Source organism: Thermobia domestica, chromosome 6, assembly GCF_964235325.1.
Source record: "Thermobia domestica chromosome 6, izTheDome1.hap1.1, whole genome shotgun sequence".
NCBI lineage: Eukaryota > Metazoa > Arthropoda > Insecta > Zygentoma > Lepismatidae > Thermobia > Thermobia domestica.
In genome coordinates this window covers 49,243,596-49,265,511 of record NC_137459.1, presented here as the reverse complement: position 1 = coordinate 49,265,511, position 21,916 = coordinate 49,243,596, and the positions used below count along the sequence as shown (strand labels likewise).

The window sequence follows — 21,916 nt, the reverse complement described above, 5'->3', positions numbered from 1 at the left end:
AACATCCTTTTTTTTTTTTTTTTTTTTTTTTTTTTTTTTTTTTTTTTTTGTCGCATGTAACAATCGGTTTCAAGAAACGCACACCACGTGGATTTTGTAACGTTTGTCTACACACATCCACTCTCCCCTGAGCCTGAGCTGGAGTCAATTCATGTGGGACAATGCGGCAATTCTTGATAATTTTCCCGAGTTCGTGAAAGTGACGCACTACAGTGGACTGGGATATTCCGAATTATTCTGACGACTGTCATGTACTGATGGATGGATTTTCTTCAATGGCTCCAACATCGGTTACCTTGGGGCAGCCGAACATAGGCTCATCTTCGAACATTTTTACAACCTGCACGAAATTTCTGGAAAGAACTAGTTGCAGTGCTATGGTTCACTGCACCTTCCCCTTTCCCATGAAAAATGTTTTGGGTTGCTGCTGCAGCAATATTCCCTAGTTTGAACTCATACTGATTTTTTTCACGTATCATACATTGTCGAGTACTCATCCTTACTGCCACTAAAAACTGACTGAAGATACAGACAGAGTAGCGGCCTCCGTATTAAATAATCCGCTTGCCACACTACCTATTGAGCCAGTTTGACCTTGTACTTATGTTCGATCACGGCGTGTATGCGCGCCTGCTGTTTCGGTTATGGAAATAATTTCAGACTTCTTTCTGACTCTCCTTTGTAGCTAAGTTTCATATACGTAACATTAACATGAATGTTAACTACTTTTTCACTTTATAACCTGGAAATTATTGTTTTCTTCCCATGAAAGGCATACAGTGATACTAAAATGTATATATATATATATATATATATATATATATATATATATATATATTCCTTTTTTTTTTTTATCTGTTGGTTTTTCCACTGTACTGTTCATATATGTATTACTGAATAAGATTCCCTTCTTCGAGATGTCTTTACTCAAGAATAAACCTAACTTTGGGATACAGTTATGAAATACTCTACAAATTTGAAAGGGAAAGGTTTTCGATAAGCAGTTACGTTTTTCACCTATTATAAGGTCATCTCATCAAAGCTTTACAACAAAATGTCCTACAATATTAAAGTATTTAGAGGGAATTTGGAAAAGTTTTGGCACTGGTACCAGACTGCACATTCAAGTATAAAATGCTGTACTCACCGATGAGCTTTGGTTGCTAAAATTCGTTCAATTAAAGCATCCATACAATTGGGGAATGCCGGGCAATGCTCTCTGATAGGACAATGAACGAAGCCTAAATGTTGAAATAACATCAATTTTCTATCTTGATCTAAGCGATCCAATGCTTTATACCTAAAAAACAAGAAAACATAATAATTACCTATTAACTGTCCAAATTAAACATTCAACATTTAAACAAAACAATGACATTAAGCAGGTACGTATTACAATTCGTTTACCAGATAACATCTTAAAATTAAAAATATGTATCAGTAACCGTTATCCTCAAGAAACCTCTCTCTGACTTTTTTTTTACACTGCAGTATCTAAGATGTTTGTTCCCCGCCTTTCTACCCACATAAACCCTTAATAATAGATATACAGGGTGTTACAAAAATCTGAGTTGAGTTGATTTTGAGTTTAACGTCCCGTTCAGGAGCGAGGCTATATGAGACGTGGACCTACTGATTAACGTGGAATCCGAACCACATGAGCACCCGCCGGGAATTTACAAAAATTTGTCACAATATTTTGGGAATAATTCCTCACATCACAAGAAGAAAAAAAAAGTTCATATGGGCCTGTAGCCGGAAGTGCATAGATTCGTAATTATAAAGGTGCTGAAAACGTGAAAATATAAACTTTTAAAGGTCCACAGTTCCACTACTATAGGACCGATCGTAGTCGGGTCGGAAGAAATCACTGAGGAACTAGTACGTGAACTATCCAAATATCCATCTGTACTTGTACAATCATTTTTGGAGAGACTGTTACTTGAACACTCCCTAAAAAGTGGTGTGCAAGTACTGGAGCATTCTTAAACATGGATATTTGGATAGTTCGCATACCAGTTTCTCAGTAATGTCCTGACCTGACTACGATAAGTCCCATAGTCAGTGTTGCAAGAGCTACTGCTTTTGCAGGAGTTCTGCTTTTTCCTTACTTCGAGAAGTTAAAGAAATATTTTATTATTAATATTGAATTTTCATTTTTTAAAAGAGGAAATTTCTCTTACATAAAAAAAAGGAAATTTCTCTGTATCCATACACAAAGCTCTGTAGCGCATATAGTTATAGACTTTTGATGTAGCCTATATAATATGAATACAAGGATACAACTGTACGTCATCTTCTATGTGCATGATGGTTGACGATCTTTATGACTTACTGCAAGATTTACGAGTAAGTGTTGTTTGGATTGGGACTTGGGTTGGAAGCAGGGTGAAAGTGAAGGGTATGGTGGGGGGACGTCGTTACCGCACTTCCAAAAATATCTATGGCGTCCCCACTTCCTAAAAAATTACAGTAAGTAAACATAGGTAAGGGGGACGGCCTGCGGCCTATCATGCGTCAAACTACCATTTCAGAACCACTTTTACCCCTGGTTGGAAGAGTAGCTTGTCCACGAACGTCAGCTCTTATTTTGAAGTAATTCAAATTTATGTTTTGTGTGTATTGTTTTATTTTGTAATTAAAGTAATAATGAATTCTGGACCGCTTGTTTTGTCCGCTGTCACCTTTTAATGATGGCAATTTTTTTGGTCCCCCTGGATTTGCACTCAAATGCCGCCACTTTATGTGTCTACTGTTTTCTCCTGTTTTCTATGTTCGAATCTTCTGCTTTTCCAACTGATCGGTCTGGCAACACTGCCCATAGTAGTGGAGCTATAAACTTTTCAAGTTCATTTGTTTCAGTCTTCGGCACCCTATAACTCCGAAACTATCCACTTTTGAGCACAGGTCCACATGAACTTTTTTTCTCTTATTTTGATACGAGGAATCTGCTCCCAAAACATTTTGACACATTTTTGTAACACCCTGTATATATACAGGTTGAGTATTTATTAACTTCACACAACCATGTCATTTCTCAAGAAATAGGCAACACGAACAGAAATTTTGCAAGAAGCAAATATCAAGAGGCAAAATTGCCTTGACATAGCCTACAATACTAACAGATGAACAGTGTTGCAAACGAAACATAAGGTTATATTTTTTTCAAATTGTATTGTGTCAGATTAGTACTTATTACAAATCTAAGTGTTAAACGAAAACTTACAATTTCGCATTTATTATTCAATGCTGTAAACTAAGGACGTTATAGTACTAGAAAGATTCAAATTTTGGGAGAATCTACAAAGGAACAAAACAACTGAGGTGGACGAGTTAATGTAAATTTGATGTGTACCTTACTATTGTATACTATGAACATGGTATGATACAATTAAAATAAATAAGAACGAAGTTAAATGGGATTGAAAATTTTGAATTTTTCGAATGGTTTCATTTCGAAAAAAGAAAAAAAAAATGCTTCGGTAAGCACTTATGTGGTTTCCAATAGACAAATAAGTCACTTTGCCGTTTTCAGCAATTTTATATCTCAAACCGTTCTGGAGATGCGAAAAACATGAATAGAGGTTGCTATACTGCTTAAAATAGCGTATTTGTGGAAAATGTTGTCTTCCTTTGCTTTTATAGCCCTACGGCAACAGTTTTTAATAGTTGTAGTTACAAGTTATTGCAGTTACATAATTTTACGCAGCGTTGCAAACTTACCAAGATTTATCATGTTTTAATCTAACTCAAGTTTTAACAGAGATAAAATTAACAACCACCCATTTGTTTCTGTGCCCTGGGAAACCTAATTAGAATATTGCTTTCCTAGTATAATTTCCCTGTTGCCATCGACTGCCACACACTAATTGAAGAACTTAAGCTTCACAAAGATTTTTATACTTTGTGAAGAAGACGTTCTTCAATTACTGTATGGCAGTCAATGTCATACAATTAGGGTTTCCAAGGCACACCAAAATGGTAACGATTTTTAAAATTATTTATAACTGCTTTAAGAGCACGAAAGAAACAAGAGTACAGTTAAACTTGCCAGGTTCATTCGCGACTAGCCTTTGAAAGTATACAGTTTCGGAAAGAGTGAAAAAAAAAAAAAAGTCCCTCAAAATTACATACAGAAGTATCTTATACGTGTCTCTTAGGTGTCAGAAAATTCACGTCCAGCTTAAAAAGTTAAGTAATATCAGTCTAAGAAATCTGAAGCTCTTAATTTCCTTTAGGAAGTAGGAATTACACAATATAAATTGAGGACATTTGGGCTTAGCAGATTTGCAGATTTTGAATTTGAATTTCTTTTGTATTTTGTAAATAATATTTTCGTATTATTGTACTGCCAGTTTAAAATTTTGGTATACTCTCACATTTTAATTTTGTATGTACAATAAAATTCTTCTAGAATTTCTACTGTACTATTCTAATATATACTATGTACATTGTAATTTTCATTCTTTCTTTCAATAAAATTTCAAAATACCATACATATTAAGAAACACAAAGCGATCTAATAGCGGCTTTTTCTTTACGGAGCGAATCAAAGATGTTAAATAAAGGATGCTTCCAAATCAATTTTGTTTAATTCTTATTCGTTTCCATTTAATAGTTGTTTTCAAAACGTTCCTTTCACTTTCTTCTCATTCACAACTGTATTAAATTGTACTTTTCACACAATAATTCGAATCTTCGTCAAAAACTCTATCCTACATGACGTGGCAAAGCACTGAAAGTAATCTTTGCACTTTCTAAAATTAAAAAGCTCTACTTTGTAGATTTATATTACAAGCTTAAAATTATTTTTAATTCTATGGCTGTTAACTTACCTCGAATCCTCTTGCAATGCATCTGTTATTTCTTTTATATCATCCTGAGTTATAGTACCAGTAGGCGCTATACTCTTGAAGTGGTAAAAGAGATCAGCGTGTTCTAGCAGCAACTCCTACAAGAAACGAAACAGAAGTGTAAGTACTTGTGGACATGAATTTAAGCAGAATCGGCTGCTGAATTTTATAATACAAGATGTAAATAGAAAAGAATTTCTCTGTCTTACATACACACACACTACAACTTACTTAAAAGCTAAATATTGATGTTAATAAGAGATTTACAAATTTAGATATAGACGTAGTGAAAATGAGATATAAACATGATAGATTTTCTAATTAGAACAGTGGTAGGGAAGAAGTACAATATCGTGCTGTATATACGTCGTGATAAGATTTGAAAGAGTTTTGAAGCAGCATCTCTCCTATTGGAGTACTGTTAAAAGACTGATTGCAACAAATTATATACCTCGCTGTATTCGTGTGAAACAGGCTCTTAATTCAACTGAGAGTTGTTCACCTGGGCTGAATAATTCAATGCTCTTCCCTACACTGTCCGAAATGTTAAACTTTACTGGAGGGGAGGGGCACTGTTGCTTAGTGTGACTGTTTTTAGTACTTTCTGATAATTCATTCGTAATATGATCTCTGAATTATTATTATTTCATGCTCCAGGAAACCTTTTTCCTTTACTATTTGATGTTTTTCATTAATTAAGTTTCAGAACTAAAGAATTATAAAAAAAATAAATAAATAAATAAATAAATCGTCTTCTGTATCCCAATGCTGACATCTGACTGCTCTTGATCCATCTTGCTAATTTTCTTGTCGTGGTAGAAGATTCAGTTCGCGACGTAACTGAAATCAGAAGTAGAAAATCTTACGCGAATCCTCCCGAAAGTGGATTTTGGTAAAGAAATCCCGGTTTTCCTTTCTGAAAATAAATCTAACGATGGCACGTATCAATGTATTTTAAATTACATATTTCACACGTCCGGCTAAAATTCATAGTGTTCATCTTAACATATTCTTCAGTGTATTTGCAAACTTTCAAGGTGAGTTTCCAGATGATTTTCTTGACAGTTTGCTTATATGGAATATACATATATATATATTTTTCAGAATTTTTTTGTACCTCTTTCACACTTTAAAATGGATACAATTTGCTTCGTCAATAATCTATGAACGAAATGCTAAATTAAGTATACCTACTTGCTTGCGTTTTACTTTAAGCGTTAAAACGACGAATAACATCAGCATTTAGGAATGTTATTAAATATAATGAATTGCTAGAAATCTGGGTGTAAAAAGCATGTTGTCATGATTGTCTGTTCTTCAAATTTCTGTGTTATATGAAACGTCCTAGAAAAAGTGTTGTGTCAATTCATTTAACTACACAATATTTAAAATACGACAGAAGAAAGAAAAAGGCAACCACAATTGGATTTACTATTTTACGGATAGAAATTATAAAACCTCGAAGACAATATTTTGTATCGTTAAATTCTACAAGAGCTCGAACATGTGACCTACAGTTCACTGTCCGCAGTTACGAGGATATAACAACTGAAGTAAAGATTGACGAAGAACATTACTAAATGAGTAATTTGAGTTAATGTATGTCTTATTGACACACAGGTATTGCACATTTTGTTTGCTAGGTCGAACAGTTTTAAACAGAAAAAACGGAGGTCTTCTTAATACTCTGATACAGCAATATTCACAAGTAATTTGAGTTACAATAAAAATGTATGCATTAACAAAAGATACAGCACCACCAGAGAAGTTCCTCTTAATTTCAAAGCTGCACAAAGTAAGATCTGACAATAAGTTGTGCTAAAAGACCTCGAATAAAGTAGTAGATGAGCGATTGTTTTAAAAAGACAAAAATTAGAGAATATGATGAAAGGAGGTCAGTGTAAGTTGCCTGGATCACTACGCTGATCTTGAAGATCGCTCGTTCTTTCCATAAATGTGCATACAAACCTTTCTCCCCTCAAGAGATCTACGACAGACAACCTTGTTCTCTTCTTAAGGAATCGATCTTAAGCCAGTTTATCCATCTAATTTATTGTGAAAGCATTTAAAAATTATAATAATTTTAGTCTTGATTTTCAGAAATTAGTAGACTATTCTATTGTTCTGGTATTAATTATTTCACGATTCTTAACGCTCAAACTGAAATTAAAAGTAGAATAATATTTTATATGCTTTAAATAGCTAACTTTTCATAACTGTTACGTACAAAACTCAGAAAAAAGTGTGCTTTGTATTGAAGATTCTTGAGTTAAATGTATCTTTTCAGCACAAACGATAGTATATAAAGCATGCACTTATAGCTACACCATATAGGTCTATTGTGGATCCAAGCCAAAACCAACGTACAAGAAGAACATACGAGCAACTAATCTCATTTTACTGGAGTTTCGTTCCATCGTACAATGAAAATTAGACAAACGCGCAATAGCAAACTTCGCGCACAGACCTTCTTTCTTTTTTCAAATATCGCTAGTATATTTTACTTCTTCTTCTTCTTCTTCTTCTTCTTCTTCTTATTATTATTATTATTATTATTATTATTATTATTATTATTATTATTATTATTTTAAAAATCCTACGCAAAATATAATTTCAAAGTAAGTGTACCTGGAAATTGTGCTTTGCCTTTTCAATAATTTCTTTTTGGTGTTGTTCGTATATCTGCTGGCAATCTTGTTCTGAGAGAGATTCGAAACATTCTCTTCCCATGAAAAGTACTCTGACTTCTGATAATAGTTTTCCAGGGGTAACGTAGCCCGTTTCCTCCAGAAGTTGCTTGAACTGCTTCCTCCACCTAGAAACAAAATTTAATCAAAACTTAATCACATTAAAAACTCATATTACTTACTTTCCGAATTCGTTGAAACGAGTACTATTATTAGGTTAATAACAGACAAACAGCAGTACAACATAAATCACAATCATACAACAATGGAAAAAAAAAAAAACATACAAACACTTACCATTATACGAAGAAATCCTCAATATTGGAATTTTCTAATGAGGTTTGTGCAAGTACGTACGTGTGAAGTTATGCTTTGCGTGACTAAGAATGAAATAAACTTATGGCAATATGGCAAACACTATACGTATATTCAAAATCATTTTCAATCTTCAATATCTCAAAAGTTCTTCAGAGGACTCCTTAACTTTTAACCCTAATATGCAATAGCACTAAGGCTTTAAACAGACATTCCGACATAAGACAATTAAATTAAAAAGCTGACGAAAATTTAGAATTTATGAAAACAATCAACACAGAACACAACATGAAGGGTAGCATCAAAAGTAAACATGAAGATGTTTGAAGTAGCAAAGTACACTACAAATTAATGTCTTGTTATACTGATAACACGTATATATTCTTCAGAAATCAAGGAAACACCATCCGAGTACAAAATATTGAAACAAATATCCGCATAAAGAAAAGACACTATCTCTAACACTGTCAAAAAATAAATAAAAATAAAATATGATGATGTAGTAAAGTACAGTAGAGTGTCGATTATCCGAACGTCGGTCAACCGAACGACCGCTTAACCGAACTCTGTACTCGCTCGCACCTGTTACTCTCCCACCCTACCGTCCATCATCCCCCTCACTCCCAAACCAAGTTTCCCACAGTAGTCGCCGCACTGAGCCACCGCTGGCGGAACATTGCTTCTAATGGGGCCTTTATTAGGCGCTGCTGACCGGCCAAGCCGCCAGTCGCTGTGTTTCAACAATCAGCACACTTCTGTCGGTTTGGCACTGGCTGTAGAAGTAGCGGCAGTATCAAAGCTGTTCACAGCAACAACTGCGCCAGCTTAGAGTTGAGGCGTGCCGCTCCGCGCATGGCAAATAAACATGTACAGTTCGATTATCCGAACAAACCAGTTTTCCGAACACCCATGTCCCCCAAATACTTCGGATAATCGACGCTGGCTGCCATACCTCAGAGTTTTGTCTCTAATGATAACATTAAGAGCCACAGCGTCTCTAAACTACTAATGACAAACATGCAAGTAAATAACGGAACCAAAAGCACAAAAATCTCGTAATGAAGACCATTTTCCGTAAATTATTTCGAAGGTTTCCCCTGTTCGTGATAATCGAGAACAAACTGAGCATGGCCACAACAAATACGTCAAGAGAAGCATACATGGACAATGAAAATACTTTGACACGATCAAGAAACTTCATGAAAGAAAAATGATGTAATTATGGCAACTCAAAAATGGAGAATATTAAAAAGTCGAACCTCAACAGCAAATATGTACAAAAATGTGGTAAGAAAGTAAAAAATGAAATAAAATTACATAAAAATTATTAGTTTTCATCACACAGTCATCCGCTTTTTTCCCCCTGGAATTTACTGCAAAGCAAAATTAACTGTATTTTAAGCAGATAGTTAATAAAATCAGTGACAAACCTCTAGACAGTTGTTCTTTACCTCCTGCCTTGCCAGAGAATTGCCCTCAAATTGATTATTCTTTACTTTTTTTTAACTTAAAAATACACTTACTTTTGATGACAGATGTAGATGTGTTGGTACCAAACTGAAACTTCTTGTGAAAACTTACAGTTTTTATTCAATTTCCTGTACTGCACAAACACATACACAAAGCGAAACCCACAAAATAAGAGTACTACAAGCACAAAAAATAGTGGAACGAACCAGCTTCATTACTTTATACATAATTTTTATCTAAAACACACTTAAATAATTTTTAAAAAATCAATATGCATTTCTTTCATGATACACCTTCCTTTCTTCCTCCTCGCACCTCATAAAGAGTATATTCTATTACTAACATTAAAGAAGCATTCTTTAAAGCATATGTAAAGATACAACAAGAAATATATATTTCTGTAAGTACATACCTTCTAGGAAGCCTGCAGCAAAGAAAATGTACAAAATATTATTTACTTACAACATTACCAATATCAAAGTGACAACATGTTATTCACGAAATAAATATTCCCACACACAATTTTTTACCTTAAAACATATTTAGCTTACGAAGTTCAATATTGCATGCGATTGCAAACTTTCAAATCAAATATATGTTAAAACTAACGTAAGAAAAAAGAATATGTGTGGTGTCGAGATTCGAAATTTGAATAGAAATTATGACAAAATTTAATTATCTCATAATAATAATAATAATAATAATAATAATAATAATAATAATAATAATAATAATAATAATAATAATAATAATAATAATAATAATAATAATAATAATAATAATATAAAGATAGATATTTGTCAAAGAGAAGCAATTAATTTATGTTCTTTTGCAACTAAATATTCGAAGATAGTACAACTAGACATCTTGTAGTAACAACATTACTTAATTACGTGTTTACATAAGTATGAACGAAAACAAAAGTAAACAAATAAAAGACAGCAAATTACTTTACACTTTGATCCAAAACCTATAATGCTTCACTATAGTTTATCAATAAGTTTTCCACGAGAACTTTTACATCAGCTCATTTTACTGTAGTTGTCGATAAATGTGCCCATGAAAATCGCCATGCGGACTATTTTACCCGAGGAAGGAGAAACAGAAGATAGAACGGGTCCCATGTATTCGTGTCAGTACTATTCAGGAAGTTATTTTAAGTGACGAAGTACTATTAACCCTTGCTCAAAATCCTTAAAGCTGGTCATGGAAGACTTATTTATTATATTAAAAAAAAATGTTAATTAAGGACAACAGAAAATCGTGGCCTGAATGTTGGCGAACAAAGAATTGAAACATAACAAAGTAAAAAATCCGTAAATACTACACAGAGAGCCATAAGATCTTTCAATATATAGATACGGAAATAATTATTATCATGGGGAAAGTTACTTGGACAGAATGGAAAACGGAAAGTCTGCAGGGAGAACAATAATGTTGAAAATAATTAAAACAAGAGGAATGAAACATTTTTCAGGATTTGATAAGGGTAGTGAACGGAAATGTATTGAAAAAAAAAATGTAACTGATGGAAGATTATTTTAAAAAATCAGAACAGGCCTCAAATTATATGTATTATTGCGAAATTTGTTGAGATTGCTGAATAATTATAAAGGAATAAAAAATATGCTTTGGTAAGAAAGTAAATCATATGTCAGGACGAAATTGTTAGTGACGTGACGTGCATACGAACTTTTCTGTAAGAGACAAGTTATCTGTCAGTAGCAGCAGACTACTTTGAAAAATAAAATGAAAAATCAAAATAACAATAAGCTGAGAGGAAGGATGTGTGTGTGTGTGTGTGTGTGTGTGTGTGTGTGTGTGTACATTTTGTTACATTTTTTTAATGGGGATTTTTCAGTGAATTAGTAGATTAAAGTACCTTTCAAAAAGTTTTTACTACATAAAAAACATATTCGTCACTAAAAAACTAATGAAACATATGTATATTTTCCTTTTCTAAAAAAAAAAAAAAGTTTATTATTCCTAACAAACTCATTATTACACACGATAAAACTAAAAAACCGCAAACACCGGCAACCGCATATTTATATAAAAATTAAACTGCTTGTAGCTACTGAGAGAAAAGAAACGCATTTTTGTTTCTCAAAATATCTTACAGATTCGCTCTTCAGATCCAGATCACTGACACATGCTAATTTTGAAAACAAATCCTACGATAAAAATTATATACTACAAATTAATTACGAGTTCACACTCAAGACAAGACTTAATAATTACCTGGAAATGATAAACACCATGCAAAACTTATTTAAAATACATGATTATGAATACTCTCTTCAGATTTGTAACAAAACTGGTAATATGCATGCTCAAGGACAAACTTCATGGTTTTGTATTAAGGGACACCACACTCGAAAAACAAAGGCATGAAACTACTTCGAAAAATAGAAGAAATTACCAGACATTGTCTAGTCTCGATTTTTTCTTTTTTTTTTATTTTTTTTAATGCTATGTAAGACGAAATTATCTTCAATTAACTGGGAAGACAATTTAAATAAACTCATAATAATAAGAATTGATATTTAATAAAGAAAATACGGAATTTATAATAAAATGAGCATGCTTACTCTAATCTTTTCTGTTCCTGCTGAAGGGCATTAACATGATTCTTATACACCGTTTCTGCTTCGCTCGTATCCAGTACTTCGTACGGTATTCGGGTTTCATTACTGTCAACAAAATCACAGTCCGCCCACGAAATATCCTCCGGGCATTCATAAAAATATTGGTTAAAATCAGGATGCTCTCGAATTTGCTGCTGAATAGTTGGCCAATCCCTACAAAGAAAATTCATTACATTATTTTTCTGTTATTGCGAAGCAAAACAAAGCGAGAGCTAAGCGAAAGCACATTAAGCAGATGAAGCAAAATATCCGACAACAATACAATACATGACTAGGTTATATATACAGTCCTTGCAAGTTTAACCCTGTGTCTTACCAAACAAACTCAACTTCCTGCTGTTATTGTCTGTACAAAGTTATCATCCGCTAATTATTTTTCGTTGCGTAATGCCTGATCAGCACATCAAATTCCGTCACTGTTACTTCTTTCTTCAACAGAGTTCGATATATCTTCCTTCATACAGCGCCCCAACTGCTTCACAATGCAGATGCAACAATAAATCTATATACTTTCAGAAAGAAGTGATCTCATAAATACACGCTAATCACCAGGATAAAAGGGAGCGCACCAAATAAATGTAAGAATTTAAAAACGGCAATAAACTTTTACAATATATATATATTCTTTCGTTCGTTGGCATATGTTTCCAGTATAGAAGATACATGAGATAAGACCAAATAATGTGTACTCCCACGCGCAATGAACTACGTATACCAGCCACTTAAGTACTCCAAAGTCAAAGATGAAAAGGAAATTTTAAAACAATCCGATTCTCTTTCCTTAACGCTACTTCATGCTCCCATACTTATGTAATGAAACGTAAGAACGAAGAAAATAAATTGTATCCAAATATAATCCTTATTGCATGACTATTCGCTAAAGTATTTAAAAGAATAAACATCGACTTATAATGAAAGGGAACCTTATATGAGTAACAACTGGCCTACTTTAGAACTGCAAAAATGGGCAGATTGTGTGTTCCGTTGACGTTAAACCCTCACTATGCACCTGTGTTGATACATGCGGATTGAAGGTTGTCAGAATTAGTAATTGTTATTATGTTAAAGAACTCCAACTAGTAAACAAGTTTTTACAATTACAAAAATAAAAACGTTAACATAATAACACACTTGATTAGTTCACAACAAAACCCACAATAAAGCCATTTGAGTAATCACACTACTAAAATCAACAACACAAGGTGACGGAAAATGCTAATAAAACAGATAATCCCTTTATATTCAGTTCTCTAGTTCGCTAAGTCTTCAGCATTCAACGAAAAGACTGATTCATGTAATAAAAAATAAAATAAATAAATAAATAAATAAAACAATGTTCTCTAGCGAACAAAGTAATGTTCGAAGTGCCTGTTATTAACTATCAGATAATTTCTAACAATTTCTTCTTACAAATAAATACCGACTGTTAATATATATATATGCTAATTTGCTTACGAAGACCACAATTTTGAAGCTCGAAAAAGAAGGGGAGACTTATACAAACCCATGGAATAGTCATAAATTAGGAGATATACATACATTTTGAAACATTTCATGTTACTCTGATACTGAATTCATGCTTTGCATTCTTATCTCTGAGAATGATGGGACAACAATTTAAAAAAATACCATATGTTCTGAACATGACCATTCAATCGTGCATCAGAAAATGCACGTTGATATATTTAACATTTACAACAGGTCTCATTTTCTTCTGTATTTCATTTTAGTCTGTTCGCTAGCTTTCCGTTAACATATCTCACTTTGTAATTCTCTCTGAAATAAAAAGCGATGGTATTTTCATCTCTGGTTACAATGCTCTCATGCACCTATCCCGCTAGCAAATTCTTCTAGATAAACGTTAGGAAAAAAAATTGGCTTCGTTATTTTCCATGTTTCTTGGGACAAACAGACTGAATATATTTCTCTACACTGGTGTACAAAGGTAATTCAAGTGTTGAACTTTTGGAGTCTTTTAATTTTCTCGAGATTCCTGACACTTCTCTCACTATTCTTGTCAACGAATTCCTCCACTACCACTCACTTGCCCTTCTCAAGAATGTTTGAACTGAAATTACAGTAAAACCTGTTTTTTGCGGAATTGAACGGGACTCGCAAACATTTCCGTTTAAGATAGGTTTCCGATTAATGAAGCTAAACCTAAGCAAAAACAAAAGCGCATACATATAATGGACATACTGAGATGAAATGAGATGCTGTACGTATCTTAGTTAGTTTACAGTATTTATTCCTAGTATGAATTAATACACGCAATGGAAAGTGAAAAAATACTGTACACACATTAGTTTTTTTCGAATACTCAAGGAGGGTTTTCTTTGTACACATCGCTGCTTGACTGCTCAACTTTCCACAGAGACTAGCCTGAGAAACCACACTAAGGATATCAGTGTCATTTCGAAGTAAGGCAAGTGTTGCATTTCCTTTAAACTTTCGACAGAATGTTGATTAAACTTTAGATTACTTTATTTTTCCAATTCAATGCCGCCTCTTCTTTCGGACTTCACATATAATTCTCAATTAAAGCACGTACATCCGTCGTGTCTGCTTCGGTTTCCATATCATTGTCAGTTTCGCTAAAATATATCTAACCTCTTATAGGATGTTTAAAAACTTTTTAATGCTGCACTCGAAACTTGAAATTTACCATTTAGAGGTTTATTTTGATTTCCATTGCCCGCGTAATACAGTTTCCGTTTAAAGAAGGGAATTAAACACGATTCCCTTCCGTCAGTAAATTCATGGGACCGTTGAATTCAAATATTTCTGTTTAACACAAGTTTCCGTTTAATAAAGGGTTCGTTGAAGACAGATTTTACTGTATTTCATTTTCATTTATCATTAATTTCCTGTAGGCTATAGGGCATAAACAAGGGCTGCTAAACTAAGCATTTCATTTCTTTTATGTTTGTTTGATTTTTTGTTGAAGTTTGGTGTCCCTTTGCAGCACTGAGACTATGTGAGTTGTGGACCTAATGTTTAAAGTGGAACTCAACTACCGAAATACGTTCAGATATTTTAATGCCACCGGGAATCGAACAAAACAACGTGAGTCAAAGACACACGCGCTACCCACTACACCAGTAGGAAGTACCATTTCATTTTATCACTGGCAAACAAAATAGCAGGTATCCTGATACAAGGTCCGATAGAAAGCCTGACAATTTTCAAATTGAAATTGTAACCAGATTGATTATTTCACATATGATCTTTTATTTCCCAATTGAACTAACTCAAATGTTTTGCACACAACAAATAGTCATGAAACATGCCGCAACTATCTTTTCTAAAAATTATATTCTTACTTTTTTTTTCCAGATGTTTTCCTTCTGCTTGAGAGCCAAATTTATGATTGACGTAACTAAAAAACTTTTCTTCCCTTCCAGATTAATTCTGCACAGATGTGTGTGTTGAAGTTGACAGCGACATTGTAGCCAGCTAAAATAATTTCAGAAGCCATAAAGCGTTGGTCAGCAGAAGATCGAGCATTCATCGTGGAAACGTTAAAGAAGAAAAGAGTCAATGATCGTTACTCAGGGTGCATTTTGCCGGCAATCCAAGCTGAAACACGATATTGATGTGTATGTTATGAGCTTTCGGGAAAAAGATTGCGCCATGAAGAAGAGAGATTTAGGAAAACCGCGCACCGTTCGAACTGCAGAGAGCATTGAGGAAATTATTTGAAAAATTTAATTTCCAAAAAAGTAGAGGTAATATGTTTCATAGCTAATTGTTATAAGGAAAACACAGAGTTATAGTACAATTGGGAACTAAAAGATTACACTGAAATAATCAGTGTAATTGCAATGTCAATTGAAAATTGTTACGTTTTTCTGCCCGACCCTGTATAACAGATTGTGTTCAAAACATTATTGCAAGACGACATGGAAAAATGAAATGAAATATTTCAGTTTTACGTCCCACGATTATGCCGTGTAGGCTAAAGGAGACGGTGATGAGAAATAAATGAAATGGTGGAGTGAAGAAAGTGGGAGGAAACGGAAGAACCCCATGAAAACTCACGCACACGGTATCTGTCCATCACAAAGCTCACTTGGCGCAAGCTGGGATCGAACCAAGACCCACATATACCACAGGTAAACGCTCTACCACTGAGTCTCCCCAGCCCCCGAGACGACTCGGAGTATGTACCTAAATTACCAACGTCATTAATATAAACTAATAGGGATTTAAATTACCCTCGAAATTGTAATAGCGTATGAACAATCACAAGTGTATGTACAGGTTAGGTAAGAAAACGATCACATGATATTAGTACATACATAACTCCAAACAACATAATCACATGAATCATGAAATCACTATTACTTACCCATCCCTCAAGCTAGACAGATCGGGAACCATTTCTTGCAAAATATCTGGAAGCATTTCCATATAACCCTGTACTCTCTTTGCTAAGTGTTCATCTTTCAACTTTTTCACATGCCTCCTAAAAAGTCTTTGTGCACTGTCCATACCAAACAATTCAACATAATGAATGAATTCTTGGTGTTGAGCAAGCTTTTTCGATGTGCTACTCCACAATGCCCTATAGTCTGTAACTTGAGATCGGATTAATTTCTGGTAAGTTTCTGTAGCCTCATCCAGTATCTCCTTTCTCACCCGAGCTGCTTCGGCAAAAGGCACAATTTTTGTCCGGCCTTTGGTTCGATCTATCAATTGTGCTAAAACGATAAATGCTAGGTCCACATTGACGTTCTCATGAGCAGATGTTTCTATTAATAAAATGCTTCCTTTATATTCCTTTCTACTCACGAGTTTCTCTGCTTCTTTCACATACGATTCATTGGCATCATCATTTTTGGTAGTAACCAAAATTACTGGCTTTTTAGTTTTCATTAAATTGTTCAAAATACTAGCAACAAATTCCACTTGTTTTTCAATTGTTCTACTTGGAACAACACTGACATCAAACACACACAAAAAACCATCTATATTAATTTTCCCGTCTGGCAGCACCTTCTGTTCGTACTCTTTTTCGATACCTGAAACAAAGGAAAATTTTCAAATTAAGCACCAAGAATATGCTATAAAAAGGGAAGTTTAATAATATTAACTCTCTAAATCATTGTAGTTTGACCGTGAGATTATTCCTGCAACTGTATCATAGCTTAATCCTGAGCCTGTACACAATCGCCAACTTCTTTTATACTCCTGGCAGTATTCTCTTGGTTTGTCATTACAAAATTATGACCTAAACACATATGTTATTAGAATAAGAGCCTGTGCTTCAAAAAGTAGACAAACTAACTCAAAAGTAGATTACATGTAACTACGATAATCAACCTTTGTAATGATCCTGTTTAGTAGACCTAGAACTGGGTTACTTTTAACTGTACTCCTCTTTTCGTACGTATGTGACAGATAAGACAGAGGATAGTATGATGATAAAATTTACTATTTTAGATGCTTTTGTTTTCGCTGAGGCTATATATTCACTCTCATATACCTGGTATAATATTACAGTCAATACAAAATTATGACAAATTTAAAGTTAGGCGTAGCTTGTCTCATACGTTCTGATGTGTAAAGTGTACAGTATATTTTATTTTCTCTTAACCTCTTTGATAACGTATAATCGAAAGACAGTATCAAAATTTGGGAGCTCACAGCGGTATAATATGTAGAACTATTACTATGGAACTAATATTATGGCACGAAGTGGAAGGCTCTGATTCTAGTAACATATCGAAGTCTTTATCTAGGCGTAATTTGTATGGCGATTCTACAGCATAATACTTGGAGGAGCAAATTAATAAATGGAGCGACAAGCAATATCTTAAACACACTAACGGCTTTGTTCCATAGTACTTTCACGTTCTAAGCCATAATGAACACCAAAATTTGATACTACTCTTTGACTGTTATTGAAATAACTAAATAAATAAAAGTACAACTAAAGGTGACCACCTCCTTTAAGTACGAACTCTATCACTGACTACTATCGATATTAACCTTAGAAATATCAATACGAGGAGGGGATCAATTTTGCCCGTGCGTTCAAAATTTATATTATTATTATTATTTTACATGATGAAGTGTTTCCTAAAAGCTACTCACTATTTACATTTTTCGTTTGAACGTAATACTTAAATAATATATTTCGTTTTTCTATGAAAAAAAAATCATTTACTACTGGCTGATTTAAGCTCCCTTGGTACTAGGTGTAACCCATCTTTGTTCTGTCTTTTTTTTTTCTTGGGGGGGGGGGGGTCCATAACATACATTGTTGTTTAAGTGTTTTTTCTTTCTCGTATATAATTACTGAAGCTCACAAAAGCACTATGCATTTTCTAGTGTTGGTGACATTTATTAGTTTCGCCCTTTCAATATATATATAAGTAAGCAAGGAAGTTCTGTTCCTTTTTGTGGAGGTCTGTGTTCCACTGGCCTTCACACCGTGAGCTGAATGCGAATGCAGATAACGTGAAGGCCAATTGTTGGTACGAGCATATCCAACATTCTACCTGGTTGCAGCAGTTCAGTTACACGGTGAACTTGCGTAAATACAGAGTGAGCATGGGACCTCCACAAAGCATCATAAGGGCGGGTATGTTGTACGAGTTCAAACTGGGGTCAAACGCTGTCAAAATGAAGATCTGCGAGCAACAATTGAGGCGAACAGTGGCCAGACATGTGAGGAACTGGGACTACAATTCAGTGTGAGTGGACATATTAGTCGGCAGCACCTCCATCAACTTGGGAAGCACTACAAGTTGGGTCGATAAGTCCCACACGATTTGACTTCGGGCTAGAAGGCAACGCGAGCAGACACCTGTGTTTCTTTGCTGTCTCGTCTGAGAAAGAGCCATTTCTGGACAGGGTGTTGACATGTGGTAAGAAGTGGGTCTTGTATAAAGCTCCACGGCCACGTCATCATTGCTTAGCATCCCGTGAACCGGTTCCAAAACAGCGGAAACCAGCACTGAGCCATAAGAAGGTCCTCTTGGTGTTTGGTGGACTGCTCGCGGCATCGTGCATCGGGAACTGTTACTAGCTGGTCAGAACATCAATGCAACTGTGTGCTGTCAGCAATTGAGCCATGTTCACGAAAAACTCAAAACTCTGGAGCCAGCCCTACTGAATCGCAAATGGGCCCTCCTGTTAAAAGGACAACGCTAAGCCCCACGTGGCTAGGATGACCCGGGACACGATTTTAAGCCTTGGGTGGGATACACTATTGCATCCGCCATACTCCCCGAACATTGCACCGTCCGATTATCATCTGTTCCATTCCTTAGACAATCACCTTAGAGGATGGTAGTCCAAATCCCTAGTAGAGGTGTAAAATGCATTTGATACCTTCTTCGCTTCACGGCTCACCAAGTTTTACCGTGATGGAATGTATGGCTTTCAAGAACGGTGGAAGAAGTTTGTCGATGCTGATGGGGAATATTTTTGATCTTCCAGGTACGTTTTAGGTGACATATCGATATTCGAAGTTGGTGAGTGAAAAAGTTGGTGAGTAACCTTTTACCAACCATCTCCACCCAAAATTTCGAGGGCTAGTATATTACAAGATATTGATGAGAACGTTAGTGAAGAAAATTTATGAAGACTATTGCAATAGTGGCTTCAACTCCTATAGAAAACTTATGATGCGCTGTAAGTGCATTCGCAGTATATCAAATGGCAAGGTAATATTAGATTATATGACTAGCAAAAGGCGAAATCAAGCTCGCGTCACGGGAAACAGGTTTTCACAATTGAAAACGATAAAAACAGAATGTTATGTCACAATTTGATAGATCAAGAGCTTATGGATCTGCTGTTCAGTATTGGCATCTTCAAATATAGACACTAGAAGCGTCTAAAGAGGTTCGCTCAAATAGTTTCAGAGCTTCGATTACTTTTATCACCAAACTTAAGGCTCAATATAGCATTTCTTCCAGGCATATTACTATGTTCGTCAGACGCAAGGACATACAAGATCATAGTATTCGTCAGAAGGCACAAAAGTTTGTGGAGTAAGTTAACAAATATGTAACGGACCGGAGTGTGAATAAAGAAAATATTTGGAACAGTGATCAAAGTCAACATAATTATGAAATATCTTCATTGTCGACACTATGTCACAGAGACTACAGTTGCAGTCTGTGAATAGCTCTATACAAAGCTATACAATTGATGTGGCTTTATCAATGAACAGGAAATTAGCTCACAAGTTCTATATCTGTTTTCAAGAGCCACAAGGCACTTTTGCTTCAAATGTTTCAAAGATAACTTAATCCAACATGTCCATGAAACATTCATGTGGAGGCAAGTAAAAATGGCAAAGTGACGAAAGAGCATACAAAAAGTTTCTGATCACCGTCCTTGATGAACATGTACGTGCCGATGAAAAGAGCTTATTGCTGTGTGATTCTTGGTCAGGCTTTAATGGAAGTTTTCCGAATAAGGATGCTCAAGATATTGCTACCGAAGAGAACAAAATAATGCAAACTTTTTGATGTGTACTTCTTTAAGCATATAAGCTTTACATGAGAAGGATCGTTAATTTTGAAAGACTAAACGTGGAAAACCACAAGCAATGTTACACAATCGTCATTTTATCATCAGATTTCACTCTATGCTATACAATCACTTTCTGCACCGATAGTAAGTTACAGGTTATGATCTTGACATAACAATATCATCACTTCAAGTGTAATTAATGTGGTGTTTGATACCACTGTTTTTGGGAGGAGTGATTTACATTCTAAGCACATTTTCGTGTGGCTCTGAGCGTTCGAGGTTCCGCACATCCCATGTCAGTAGGGAAAGTAAGTAATGCAATAGCTTAAGAAACCCAAGGTTAAAAGACAATAAAACACGAAAGCAAGTAATTGAATCCTATTCCTATACCAAGTCAACCAAAGCAGAAAGTTATTATTCCTTACTCCCCTTAAAAGCCGTTTTTAATATTTCCTATTTATTTTTTGTTTTACCTAAAGGTATATATTTCCAAGAATTCCCAATCACAACTCTGCACATTCCAAGCATAATCCACATGAAAATGACAATAAGCACAGAGGTAAGAAGGTTAACAAACAAGAATTATTATATGTTGCACAAACACAATTCACACCAAAACAAACTTCAATACGAATTTAAAATAATGCGACTCGCTTTTTGTTAATTGAAACACTCTCTCTCATGAAGTTCTCTCCTAACTATATCAAATATTTTGTTATAAGCCACTTACTATATTCCACATATTTGCATTTCAGTGACGATTAAAGACAAGAATACATACCTAATTGGTTTTTACAAATATACATTAGCTTCTCTGCTGAAGTTAGCTTTGTTGCACTACATCGTTTCACATATGGCTCCATTTTTCCTCCTGGAAGAAAATAAAATAATGTTACACTAATCCATGCAATATTCTTAAGTAACTAGAACACTTTATAACCTTCCTTTAGTTACAGAGCACGAAGGACAATGGAAGGACAGATAGCACATATTTACACATATTGCTGCACGTTAAGAAAAGAAAGTTTCATAATGTTTCAGAAAGTTGAATAAAAGAATCAGGATATTAGCTAAACTTTCTTCCTTTAGCTTGTAACGAAGAAAGAAAAGAAAAAAAAATGTTTACCGATGTGCCTTTTCCCAAAACCCGACATTACTACTGAAAAGCCTTATCAACTCGAGAAGAATGACATATTCAACTTCACAATACTTGAAGAAATACGTATCTAATTACTTAAAAAGACCATATGGCCTATGAAACCCGAAGGTTCAAATGGTACATTCACAGAATCTCATTTTATCACTACCCTTCTTGAATTAGGCGAACTACCGCAGAACTCTATGCGACTAACAGATTGCAAGATACCATGTCATAGGGCAAAGCTGACCACCCACTGAAAGAAACAACATGGGGTTCAGACTCTCCCCTAACCAGGACAATCCTCGGACA

At 34.7% G+C, this 21,916-nt stretch overlaps 1 protein-coding gene across 17 annotated transcripts in view; it reads right to left on the bottom strand.

Annotated features, from left to right (window-relative positions):
• The window catches only part of RhoGAPp190 (Rho GTPase-activating protein 190), a 301,937-nt gene that overhangs the window by 158,991 nt on the left and 121,030 nt on the right, over nucleotides 1-21,916 (bottom strand). For all 17 annotated transcript variants that reach the window (XM_081761621.1, XM_081761611.1, XM_081761622.1 and 14 more), the window contains exons 5-10: nucleotides 21,248-21,337; nucleotides 16,325-16,997; nucleotides 11,917-12,126; nucleotides 7,482-7,668; nucleotides 4,836-4,951; nucleotides 1,148-1,300 (exon numbers count right to left, since the gene is read on the bottom strand). In XM_081761621.1, coding sequence (XP_081617747.1) covers nucleotides 1,148-1,300; nucleotides 4,836-4,951; nucleotides 7,482-7,668; nucleotides 11,917-12,126; nucleotides 16,325-16,997; nucleotides 21,248-21,337 — 1,429 coding nt within the window. The remainder of the gene's footprint in view (nucleotides 1-1,147; nucleotides 1,301-4,835; nucleotides 4,952-7,481; nucleotides 7,669-11,916; nucleotides 12,127-16,324; nucleotides 16,998-21,247; nucleotides 21,338-21,916) is intronic.